General features: G+C 36.9%; 1 protein-coding gene across 3 annotated transcripts in view; it reads left to right on the forward strand.

Annotated features, from left to right (window-relative positions):
- Positions 1 to 5,047, forward strand: part of LOC109824691 — a 42,796-nt gene extending 37,749 nt beyond the window's left edge. Inside the window, exon 4 of one of the 3 annotated variants that reach the window (XM_020391328.1) lies at positions 4,598 to 5,047. In XM_020391328.1, the coding sequence (XP_020246917.1) occupies positions 4,598 to 4,621 (24 nt within the window). In that variant the 3' untranslated portion in view covers positions 4,622 to 5,047. Of the gene's footprint in view, positions 1 to 3,960; positions 3,994 to 4,597 lie in introns of those variants that run through there. The other 2 variants (XM_020391331.1, XM_020391332.1) reach the window with 2 other exon arrangements.

Below are 13,856 nucleotides of genomic sequence, written 5' to 3' on the forward strand. Positions count from 1 at the left end.
CGATCTCCATGCCCAATATCTTCTTCGCCTCTCCAAGATCCTTCATCTCAAACTCGGATAACAGCTCATTTTTTAACTTTCGAATAGTCGAAGAATTCCTGGAGGTAATAAGCATATCATCAACATATAGTAACAAATAGATATACTCACCATCCTGTAGCTTGTGCATGTAAACACATGGGTCATATGGGCTCCTCGTGTACCCTCGGCCAATCATAAAGCCGTCGAATCTCTTGTACCATTATCGCGATGATTGCTTCAATGCGTAAAGAGACTTCTTCAGCTTGCAAACCAAATCTTCTTTTCCTGCAGCTTTGAATACCAAGGGTTGTGTCATGTAGATCTCCTCATCTAAATCTCCGTGTAGAAAGGCTGTCTTCATATCCATCTGGACCAAATCCAAATCTAGTTGTGCCACCAACACTAATAAAATATGAATCGACGAATGCTTCACAACGGGTGAAAATACCTCATTGTAATCAATGCCCTCAAGTTGTGCATATCCCTTAGCAACCAATATGATTTTGAACCAAATGTTCCCAATAGAAGATCCATCCTTCCACTTGCAACCAATAGCTGTTTTACCCTTAGGTAGCTTTGCAAGTTCCCAAGTGTCGTTCTTCTGAAGAGATCACATCTCCTCCTCCATAGCTTCCCTCCACCTAATCGAATCAGAGCTAGACTCTGCCTTCCTGAATGTGGATGGAACCATATCATCAATGACCTCTACTGATAATGCATATGTGACCATGACATCATTATACCTAGCTGGCCGATGAATCACCCTTCTAGGTCTATTCACTGCAATAGACTCCTGAACATGACCCTGCTCGTGAGTCTCATAATCCATTGTATTCTTTATCTGCCCGACTGTCATCCCATCTCCTCCCAGTGTCACCTCTGTAGGAGCCTCGATAGATACAATGCTCTCTGGAGTGAGTGGAGTCACATCACCCTCCACCTGTTGCGATATCCTCGAATCTGATCTTCCTCCACCTGCTAAGGAACTTAAGGCTTCATCATGTACGTCTCGTCAAATGTGACATCCCTGCTAATAACTATCTTCTTGTCTTGTGGATCTCATAACTTGAAGCCTTTAACTCCATCTTTAAATCCCACAAAGACTGCTTTCCTCGCCCTCAGATTCAATTTACCATCACTGACATGGTAATAAGTAGGACACCCAAATATTCGAAGCGACTCATAGTCACTAGCTACCGAACCATACCAATACTCCAACGGAGTCTTTCCCTGTATCGCAGTGCACGACAATCTATTCACGAGATGTCTCGCATAAACCAACGCCTCGACCCAAAAGGATCTAGGCAATCCATTCTCTGTCATCATACATCGCACCTTCTCTAGCAAGGTACGGTTCAATCTCTCAGCCACCTCGTTCTGTTGCGGTGTCTTTCGAACTGTGAAGTGTCGTCTAATGCCGTGATCCCGGCAAAACTGTAAAAACGGATCACTCTTATACTCTCCACCGTTATCTGAACGTAGAGTCTTCACCTTTCTACCTGTATGCAGCTCCACTTTCTTTTTTCACTCCACAAAAATATCCAGGACCTCATGTTTATGCTTCATAGGGTATACCAAATTCCTCCTAGAATAGTCATCAATAAAAGTGATAAAATAGTTGGTCCCACCAAGTGATGTGTTCTTGGAAGGACCCCAAACATCTGTGTGAATGCAATCCAATGTACCTTGGGTATTGTGAATAGCGGTGCCAAACTTCACTCTAGTCTTTTTCCCAAATACACAATGCTTACACAGTTCCATCTTGCAGGTCTTAGCACCTTTTAATAGCCCATGTTTTACCAATGATTGTAGGGACTTATCTCCTGTGTGTCCTAAATGCATGTGTCATAAACTGGTAGTGTCCTCCTCTGTAGTGATAGAAGCTGCCAGACCTCCTGTAACTGTCTTGCCCTTCAAGTAGTATAGAAAGTTTTCCCTGACTCCTCGCATCACCACCATAGAACCCTTTGTGACCTTCGTTGTAGCATCCTCTAAGGTCACCTGATAACCAGCTGCCTCCAAAGTACCAAGAGAAATGATGTTTTTCATCCATTGCGGTACGAACCTCACTTCTTGCAATTCCCTCACCACTCTGCCATTCATCCTAATCCGGACTGAACCACTACCGCCAATAGGACATACATGGTCATTTCCCATAAGCACGACACCCCTTCTTTCCAGCTCCTCAAAGCTGAAGAACCAATCCCTCCTAGGGAAAATATGGTATGTAGCACCAGAGTCCATCACCCACTCTGTAGAGTTAGCGTAACAAACTGACGGTAATGCTGAGCATGAAAAACCTAAAGAATCCATATCTGAATTGTCGTCACTAGCCTTGACAACATTCACTTCCGAAGCTTGTACAACTTTCTCTTTATTCTTCTCGGCTTTGTCCTTTAACTTTGGGCAGTCGATCTTCCAATGTCCCTCTTCTTTACAAAAGCAACATTGATTCCTACCAATACTCTTATGGCCACTTCTATTCTTTGATTTTGAGCGATTGAACTAGCGACGGTTTGGATCACGATCTCGAACTGCTAATGCATCTCCTGATGCATTCTCAGAGGGTTCACCATCACTCTTCCTTAACTCATAATTCACCAAAGCTGAGATCATCTCCTTATAGCTAACAATAGTTCTACCATTGATCATAGTGAGAACGAACGTACCGTAATCATACTCGGGCAACGAACACAAAAGTAACATCGTATTGTCTTCATCCTCAGCCATAATATCCACATTGGCCATATCTGAAAGTAGCTTCGTGAAATTGTTGACATGCTCCCTGATGGAAACTCCCCATCCACATTGGCCATATCTGAAAGTAGCTTCGTGAAATTGTTGACATGCTCCCTGATGGAAACTCCCCTCTTCATCTTTATCTGAAAGTAGCTTCGTGAAATTGTTGACATGCTCCCTGATGGAAACTCCCCTCTTCATCTTGAATTAGTAAAACCTCTTCTTCAAGTAAAGTCGATTCTTAATGCTCTTCGTAAGATACTTCTCATTGAGTGTTTCCCACATTCTCTTTGCCTACGTCTCGTTCATTATGTTATAAATAAGATCCAGCGTCAAACATGACTAAATAACTCCACAAGCTCTACTATTCATCTTCTTCCAAACCTTGTCCTCCATATCTTCAGGTTTCTCTTGTAACTCAAGAGTCTCCTCCAAATTCTGTGCATCTAAGCCGTCCATCACCTGACACATTCACAATCCGAAATTAATCTTGTCGTCGAACTTCAGAACATTAATTTTTATGTTATTGATGCTCAGACTCTGTATCTCCTTCGTAAAAAACGAACCTGATGTGTTTGCTTCTCCCATGTTGTCGATCTAACTCTTCAGATAAGAATCCTTCACCGAATCCTTCGAACAAGCCTCAAGCCAAACATTAAGCTCTGATACCACTTGTTGTGCATAGCGAAAATTTTGGCGACACCTCTGCTGCACAACAAGAGAGTAAGATCATAACTAAATCTCTGTTTCACAAAGAAAACAAGAACTGAAAGTAATATATATCAACAAAGTAGGATATACACTCTTCCTCTTATCAGTTCTAGGACTGACTTGTCGAGAGAACCTAACAAACTATTACAAATCCCAGCAATACAAACTATTTTACGTGGTTCGACAAGTTGCCTATGTCCACGGGGCAAGGAGGGGGGAGATCTACTATTAGAGAGAAAGAGTACAAACAGGGTTTACAATCATACAAGATCTCACAAATAAAACCATTAAACAAGATCTCAATTTCTCTCTCAAAAGGGATGCAGAAACACTCTCAATGTCGGCTCCAAATAGTGCTCAAAATCTCCTCCAAATCAGCCGAAAATCCTCTGTACTTTGCTACAGCCGAACAAATATTCCTCTGTGTTTTTTTCTCCCTTGCACGTTGCCCCCCAAAAAACCCTAGTTGACTTAGGTGTTTATTTATAGGAGAAGGAACGGATCTGAGTTGTTGTCTCGGGTAAAGTAGGTGGTCCCAAGACATCTTCACCCGCTGCACGTGAAAACATCTTCACCCGCTGCACATGAAACGGGTGGGCCCGTCCGCCGTTCACACGAACATTCAATAACTAAGGGTGTGCTTTGCATTGCTTGCGGAAAGTGCTTGCACCAGTTTTAAAGACAACAAGTGCTCAATTGTTTTCAACCAAAACAAACTTTCTAGAGAAGCAGAAGATTAAAAACCACGGTCAGGAGAAGCCTTTTTATTCTCTCGTAAGTTTATGTCATCTGGCATTATTTATAAAAATTTTGGAACCTTTTTTTCCTTCTAAATTTCTCTTAACAAAATCTTCTCAGACATCCACGAAATTAGAGGTGGCCTTAAATTACCAACATGCTGATGCTTTATTTAATTGAGGAAGTGGACCTCAAAACTCAAAAGAACTGGATGTAAGCAAAGATTCACATAGCTCCGCCCCAAAGTTTGATGAAGAAGCTTTATTGTTGTTGCAAAACCAACCTTGCACCCTTGCTTAGATTTCAATGGCAAAAAAGAAGAAAAGAAGTTGGAAGAAAATCTTCAACTTTGGATTGAGAGAGTCTAATTCTAGTTCTCTTGATTCAGATGATCATTTTGATACAAGTTTGATTGAAGATGGTGAAGGATCTGGCAATTGTGCTATGGGTTCGACAAGGCCTAAGGGAAAGAAGAAGAGGAGATCCATGGAGGAAATTCTCAGATCTGCAGATTTTCTGAGCAATCCTCTGCTTTCTTTGAATCCGCCTCAGGTGAATGAGGTACAAATGTGCCACCTCAACAGTGACGGCGCTGGTTGCTCCTCTAGGGTTTCCTGGGCTAATGAGGTTGAGCTAGAGGTGATTTCTTCTGATTTTCCTTCACTTCAGAACTCTTACTATAAATCTTCAAGAGTTACTAGTTCAGATCTAGTTATTTTAAAATCGATGACTAATACGGACACTGTTACATTGGAATCTGATATGAGAGATACTGTTGAGGTCAAATCTGATAAGTTGAGAAAAAATCCTTCTAATAAAGATGCTAATGAGGAAAATGTGTTAGATTTTGATTCTCTTCTAAATTTTGGTGTTAATGTTCATGTAATCCCAAATCTGGAAGCAGAGGAGCTTGTGAATAATGAGATGAACATAGAAAAAGTAGAAATTGGATCTAGGAAATCATATGCTAGCTTATTTGTTGACAATAGAAGACCAGACAATGGATTATCTCTATGCTTCATGCCATCTACTCAATCCAACACGGTTTCTTTCTCTGCTGATGAATTGAAGGAGGGAGAAAACTTATGGAAAAATGCTTTAATCGGACATGTCATAGGATTAAATGTCAAGTTTAAATCTATGGAATCCTATGTTAGCAAATTATGGGGGAAAATCTCTACATCGAAGGTCACATTAATTAAACAAGGGCTATTCCTTTTTTATTTTCAAACTGAGAATCAAATGAATGTTGTTCTTGAGGCAAGACCTTGGTTTTTTGGATCTAGACCCCTAATGTTGAAGCCATGGAGCATTGACACAGATTTAGATAAGCTGTAAAATTATTATTATCCAATGTGGGTACAATTCCCAAATTTGAGGCTTGATTTGTGGAGTTCAACAGGCATTAGTAAGATTGCTAGCCTCATTAGGAATCCAATTGCTACTGATAAGCTTATAGCCACTTGACAAAGGCTGAGTTATGCAAGAGTATTGCTAGAAGTGAAACTACCTTTGAAAGAACCTTTACTTGATCAATTGGTCATTCAAGGCCCTGATGGAAGTAGTTATATGCAATCAGTGCTATATGAATTCAAACCAAGATGGTGCTCTTCTTGTGGTAGGGTTGGCCATGACACTGAGCAATGTAGGAAAAATAAAACTAAAAAGATGTGGATACATATTAACATGCAAGTGGAAAAAATGCATCACATCATCCTATTCCTGGTCCTGGTATGCAGGAAATCAGAGGGAGGAGAATTACTAAAAATTTTACTCTTAGTACCTCAGTGCAGGAGAAGGAAAATGTTTCAGAAGTAGGTGGCTTACCAGGTCAGGGTTCTCAGGCAAGAAAACATGCACAGCATATGACTGGAAGTCAGGGTGTGTAATCTGTGGCAGAACATGCACAATCAGATATGTAGGGAATCAGAGAGGGGTCTCCAAATCTTTTCAATGTTTTCTCTCATCAAGAACATGTGAGGGGAAATATTTCAGGTTTGCATACAGCTAATGGCTCTCCTGGTGCACAAAAACGTGCACAGCATATGGCTGGAAAACAAACAATCAATTTCTCAACTCCAATTGTCAATGCATCTGGATTCACGAGTGTTAATAGAGGAAATACAAGAAGAAGAGTGAATGTAGTTGAGCCAGGTACTCCATGTATCCAAATATCTCATTTCTCCCTGCTAGAGCAACAGATTGATCCATCTAGTGTGGATAGGGGAGGATCATCTCATTAATGCATCTTGCTATATGGAACATTAGAAGACTTAATAAATCCTCTAAGAATATGTTAGTGAAGCAATTTATTCAAGAATATAAACTCTCCCTCTTAGCTCTTCTGGAAACAAAACTCCCTGCAAGTAAGCTACAGATTCTGGCAAAGAAAATAACAAAAAATGGGGATGGACTTCAAATATTCAAGAAGATGGAAATGGAAGAATATGGATTCTCTGGAATAATGATGTATTCACAGTTCAAACTATTAAATCTTCAAAACAGTACCTGACTTGTTCTATTATATTCAGGGATGGAAGGCTTTCTTGTGTATGTACTATTGTCTATGCTCTCAATCAAATGATTAGCAAGAGGTCTCTTTGGCATGATTTATTGACATTTAAACAAAATGTCAACTGTCCTTGGTTAGTTGGTGGAGATTTTAATGCAATCACTAATAGTGAAGAAAAGGTTGGAGGTGCACCAGTTACTAAAGCTAACAGAGGATTTTCAGAATTTTATTATTTCAAGCCAATTGTTGCTCATCAGCTCAACTGGTTGCTACTTCACTTGGAGTAATAAACAAGAGGTTGATTCCAGAATCTGGTCTAGATTGGACAGATGCTTGGTTAATGAGGATTGGATCCAACTTTATACATCTAGTCAAGTGGAATATCTTGTACCAAGTTGCTCTGATCATTCCTCAGTACTTCTAACAATTGGAGATGATGATTTTGAGGGTAAAAAGACCTTTTTAAATTCTTCAACATGTGGGTGAAGCATCCAGATTTTATTTCCACAATTACCTCAGTGTGGGAGCAGGATATTCATGGGTACAAGATGTTCAAGTTTCATTCCAAGCTTAAAAAGCTCAAACCTGCTCTTAAAGACTTGAACAAAAAACACTTTATGAATATAAGTGAGCAAGTGAATAGAGCTAAATGAGAGCTAGGTGACATTCAAAGGCAACTAAATGTTGATTTATTCAATCTGATATCTAAGGAAAAGGAATGCATTAGCAAATATGTCATGCTGTTGGAATGTGAAACTTCTTTCTATAGGCAGAGAGCTAATATAAACTGGGGATTACATGGGGATAAAAGCTCACATTTCTTTCATTCTATAATGTAAAAGAAACGGCATCAAAACAGGATCTTGTCCCTGTATACTGCAAATGGATCCAGAATCACGGAAATGTCTGACATTATAGCAGAATTCATTGAATACTATAAAAACCTCCAGGGTACTTCTGCTTCCACATCTATTCCTGACCATGAAGTGATTTCAAATGGTCCCCAGCTTTCATCTGATCAAAGAGCCATGCTAAGATTACCTGTCACTAGGAGAGAAATTAAAAGTGTTGTCTTCTCTATGTCAAATGATAAAAGCCCAGGACCTGATGGATTTGGTGCGCTATTTTTCAAGACTTCTTAGAGTGTCATTAGTGAAGATTTATACTTAGCAATTGAGGAGTTCTTCTGCTCTGGTAGGATGCTTGGTACATTCAATACTACATCCATTACCTTGATCCCTAAAACTCTCAATCCCCAGTCTGCTGCAGATTTCAGGCCAATTGATTGTTGCAATTGTGTTTACAAAATTATTATAAAAATCATTGCAAATAGGATTCAAAAAGTCATGGGATTCTTGATTAGTGATGCTCAGAGTGCTTTTGTCAAAGGAAGGCTCATCTCAACTAACATTCTTTTAGCACATGAGCTCATCAAGCATTATGGCAGAAAATATACTTCTCCCAGAGCTATTTTGAATATTGATTTGAGAAAAGCATTTGATACCATCAATTGGGATTTTATTAGGTGCATGTTGACAGGCTTGGGGTTCCCCTAGCAATATGATTCTTTGGATCATGGAATGCATCTCCTCTCTAAAGTACTCTCTATCTATTAATGGTACTCTACATGGTTATTTTCAAGGAGCTAGAGGATTAAGGCAAGGAGATCCATTATCCCCCTATTTGTTTGTAATAGGAATGGAGTACCTCTCTAGAAAACTCAAGACTCTCAAAGAAGACGAGCTTTACAAGTTTACCCAAAATATTCCAGGATGAAAATCACACATCTAATTTTTACAGATGACCTCCTCTTATTTGGCAAAGCTGATCTTTACTCTATATCAAAGGTTGAATGATTGCCTCATGGAGTTTAGTTGGGTCTCTGGATTGGAGCCAAACCCAGCAAAATGCTCCATATACATGAGTGGCATTGGAGATGATTTGAAGACTCAAATATGCAACTATCTTAATTTTTCAGAGGGGGTTGTTACCAGTGAGATATCTTGGTGTCCCTCTTGTCTCTAAGAGGCTTTCATGGCTGGATTGTTCTCCTCTTATAAACAAGGTATCAGACTAATTTCAAAACTGTCAAAACAACAGAACTCTATCTTATGCAGGAAGATTGTAGGTGATTTAGTCAATTATCCTGGGAATTCAAATTTTCTGGGCAAGCAATTATATGCTACCTATTAAAGTTCTAGAAAAGATTGAAAACATATGTGCTGGTTTTCTCTAGGGACATAAAATACATTTGGTGTCCTGGTTATCTATCTGTTAGGACTTGAAGAATGGTGGATTGGGAGTATATTCGGCAAAATTATGGAATTATGCATCTGTGGCTAAGCTCCTTTGGATGATACATCTCATAAAGGACATTCTTTGGATTAAATGAGTGCACGTCAACTATTTGAGGCAATCAAATATTTGGCAAGTTCAACCTAAAGAGAATGATTCATGGATGTGGAAGCAAATGCTAAGGGTAAGAGATATAATGAGAATAAAATTTGGAAATGTTGATAACCTGTTGAACATTCTCAATGGCTGCTGTGATAATGGAAACATCAGTATATCTTCTATATACAGGAAGATCAATCAGCAAGCACCAGCACTTGTATTCTCTGAAACTATTTGGGGGGATGGCATTATCCTAAGCATTCATTTATCCTATGGCTTTCCTCTCTATCCAGGCTTCTAACACAAGAAAGGTTGTGTAGATTGGGAATACTAAACACTAATCAATGTGTTCTGAGCTCAAGCAGCCGGCAATTGGAAACCTGTCATCATCTCTACTTTGAATGTCAATATTCATCAGAAGTATGGAACAAAGTTATGGACTGGCTTGGATTTAACTGGAGGTCATGCAGCTGGAATCGGCTAATATAAACTGGTACAATATGAACTTGAGAGGGAATGGATTTAAGAAGAAATTAAAGAGGATGGCTTTGTCGACTACAGTGTACATGATATGGCAGGAAAGGAATCTCAGAATTTTTCAGCAAAGAGCTCGAGAACCTGACATATTATTCCGCACAGTGAAGTTCATCATTTACGCAAAAATTTTGAATGAGAATGTTCCAATACAGTGAAGTTCATCATTTACACAAAAATTTTGAATGAGTAGCATGAGTACTTTTACTAGGCTCTGTTGATAATTTATGATGTTCTTCTAAAATGCTTACTAGGCAAATGAATAAAATCCTTTTTCATTGACCAAAAAAGAACTAACCTTAAGCAATACCTTCCAAATAATCTACTTCCTTTGATACAAGCATTTAAAATCAAATCTTTCAAGTATACTAGAACAATCTTCCACAGGCTGCTTTTAGATAACTCTCTTTTGGGAGGACTTGTAAGCAAAAGCAATGGCAAACACCCTACGCAGTTGTCTCCCAGAAGAAAGGGAGGGGGGAGAGAACAAGCAACTAGCAATGTAGATACAAAAAAAAAAAGGTAAAAAAAAGGCATTGTATGTAGTGGAATTCGTATATGCACAAGTTGCATGGTATGCAGTTGAATTTGGATATCCATGCAGTCGAATTTCCCATCCTGTGACGGCGTGCAGTATCATTTGCCCCTGCTGGGGTAGGTCCTTCTTCATCCAATTGTTTGTTTCTGCCCTCGCTAATTTATCAGAAGAAGCTGAAAGCTTTGGTGGGATCTCTTCGAATTTCTGCAGACGGTCCTTTAATGTGCTTACAGCTTCAGAGGCATGTAGGCCATGCAAATCCATCATTCATATGCCATTGTGCATGGCTCTTCATGATGGAAAGGATTTTTTTTTTTGGCAGCATAGGCATTCGATGTTTTCAGAGGCCATCCACTCCTCGTGGGCCCTTGAGCAATACTGCTGGGCCAAGACACGGTCGCCTCTCCAAAAAGGACATTGAATAATGGGCAAGGCAATGATAAAGAGAGCTAATTATTACCATATGATAATGGCTAACTTATCGGAGGAGATTGTGAAGAATAAAACAGGATGGAAGGATATGATTCGTGTAGCTGACCCCAAACTTTTGGGATATAAGCTTCATTTTTGTTGTTATTTTAAGTAATCTTGTGTTGCTCTGAATTAATTAAAATTCAACACGAGTACAATATATAAAAGCCTCACATCTGCTACCACTGATTTCATTATCCCAGTCAAAGAAGACAGCGTCAACGAGGAGCAATGAATCAGTGATTGAACGTACGTGTTATTGTTAAAACAAGACCAAAATCAATATTGTTAAAAACTAGATTGAACTAGTTAATTAAGTAGACATTATATCAGAATACATTCAATCCAATATTGGCCTCCAAATCTGATTATTAGCCTAAAGCACACAAATCAATCAACAAGCATGATGGTTCTTCGCTATTCCACTCAAAGCGCACGCTTCCAACACCATAAAGTGCTAGCAACACGAAAGATCATCAACTGCATCGCTAATTTCAAAACACTTTAAAGATTTAGGGGGCTAATTTCAATAGGGTAAACCACAATAAACCCCCAATAGCTTACAGTATTTTGCAGTAAACCCTCGACCACTTTCAACATCGCAATAGACCCCATGACGTGTGCACAAAACCCAGTATATTTTGGGAAATTGCACCAAACAACCCAATAGCTTCAAAAATGCCTTTTTATGATGTTTTCTGGTCCTAATTGATGTTTTATGAGTCTGTTTGGCTACTACTTATTTTTTGATTCAAAACCATTTGGTAATTCTCTTAATTTATAATGATATATCAGCAATTATATGTTTGGTAAAGCAGTAATCTATAATGTTATGTTAAATATCAAAGGACTAAAACGGACATGTTGTTGTAATTTCATTAATTTTGTGACTAATTAATTCATTATATATTAACTAGATAATTAATAATATTTAATTTTATTAATAATTTATAGAGTAATCAATTTAAAGTTAATTATTTCAAATTAATTATGATTTTAAATAATAATATTGAGATAATTTCATTACAATGAAATATTACTATTAGTAAAATAATTAATTAACTAATTAAAATTTAGTAATTTCATTACAATGAAATATTACTATTAGTAAAATAATTAATTAACTAATTAAAATTTAGTTATCACATAATAAGTAATAACTTTAATTAATTTTTTGTACACATTACCTTATTTGTAATTATTAATTACTAATATCAATATTTACTAATTAAATTCATACTATTAATGAAATAATTAATTTATTATATGTGATTAAATTATTCTTATATATTACATTATTTGTTATTACTAATTACTAATATTATGATTAATTAATTAGATTCATATTAGTAAACTAATATCATTAATAAAATTAAAAAATAGATATCTCATTCTAAGAAATGTATTTTTTTAAATATTTTGTATATTATAAATTTGTGATTATTAATTAGTATTATTGAGATTAATTAATTTTATATTATATATTATAAATTTGTGATTATTAATTAGTATTATTGAGATTAATTAATTTTATATTATAAAAATAAATTTTGTGATTATTAATTAGTATTATTGAGATTAATTAATTTTATATTATAAAAATAAATAATATTAATTAAATTAATACCTGAATTATTAATATACAACTAATTGAAATTACCCTAGAGGAGAGTGAATAAGGTAACATGCTAATCTAATCCGATTCAATGCCAATTAAAACTTATTAACAAATATATTCTAGCAAATGATGTATATGAGTTATATATGCAAGGATATGAAATTAAACTAAGGACGATATAAACATGAGACAATATAAACAATGAGCACAATAGACGAAAAATATTAACACAAGAAAAAGTGCGCCAATGACAAACACAAATACACAATATGATCACGGAGTTCGGTCTAACCACTTGACCTACATCTCTGCTCCTCACATCGAGGAGATCTTCACTGTATCAACCGATTTTTAACGCTAACCGAAAACATTTACAACTCATAATCTCGGTTTTCTAGCTCGTCGAAAACTTCACAATCCACACTATTGCAATCACACTCTACACCCTCTAAGTGTTGGCCTAGCTCGTGTCCTCTTACTCAAGTGCTCAGATTTACAACCTCTCTTTAGGCATTACTACCGATGCCACTCTTCTTGGAATCGACACCGTCTCTCACCACACACTTCTCTCAGTGTACAAGTGTATTACAAAGTGTATCTCACAATTAAGCTCAAGTAACAATATTTGTTCTCTATAATAGATGATAACACAATGTAAGCTCACTCAATCACACTCACAACCTAATTTATACAATGTATGAAAATACTCAAGCTCAATGGTGTGTGTGAATATGATGAACAGAAATGAAACTAAACACTATTTAATCTAGCAGATAAATAGAACAATTAAAGTATGAATAAGCTAGATAAAAGGGAGATTAGAAAACTTCTCAAGCAAAGAGATGTAGAAGGTTGAGGATGAACTCCTCAATAGTGAAAATGAAATCATTCTCTTTGTGAAACAATCTTCACATAAACAAACTTGGAAAACAAACTTAAATACAAACTTAAAACCCTTGCAAACTTGATTAAACACTCTCTTGGTTGGTAGGTGGAAATGTTAAATACAAGGGGGTATATATAGGAAACCCCAAAACCAAGAAGAAATCAAGAAAACCTAACAAGAAGACAAAAACAACAAGCTGGAAAAACTAGTTGTTACAGTGTTATAAGTCGACTTGCTACTGTTCATAAGTCGACTTATAAACTAGTCGTTACATGCTGACAGACACATATAAGTCGACTTACGGGAAATATAAGTCGACTCTCTATAGCATAAGTCGACTTATCATTTTATAAGTCGACTCAGCAGAAGCATTCTACATATTCCAACACAGTTCATAAGTCGACTTGTCACTATTCATATGTCGACTTATAAACATGCACACGCAATGTTCATGTATGACATCTGAGTTTTGAAGTGCCTTAAAATATAGCAAATAAATTTTAAAAAATGTAAAACATTAGGAAATGCTTATAAACATGAAAATGAACATGTTACAAAAAGTATTTTTCAAATATCACTTCCCAATAGTGAAAAATCATCATTTTGCAAAATCATACAATTATGAACTTATTAAAAAACTTACTTTTGACAAAATGAATTCAAACATGTTTTGAAACACTTTCCAATAGATTTA

The sequence above is a fragment of the Asparagus officinalis genome, chromosome 9 (assembly GCF_001876935.1).
Source record: "Asparagus officinalis chromosome 9, Aspof.V1, whole genome shotgun sequence".
Lineage (NCBI taxonomy): Eukaryota > Viridiplantae > Streptophyta > Magnoliopsida > Asparagales > Asparagaceae > Asparagus > Asparagus officinalis.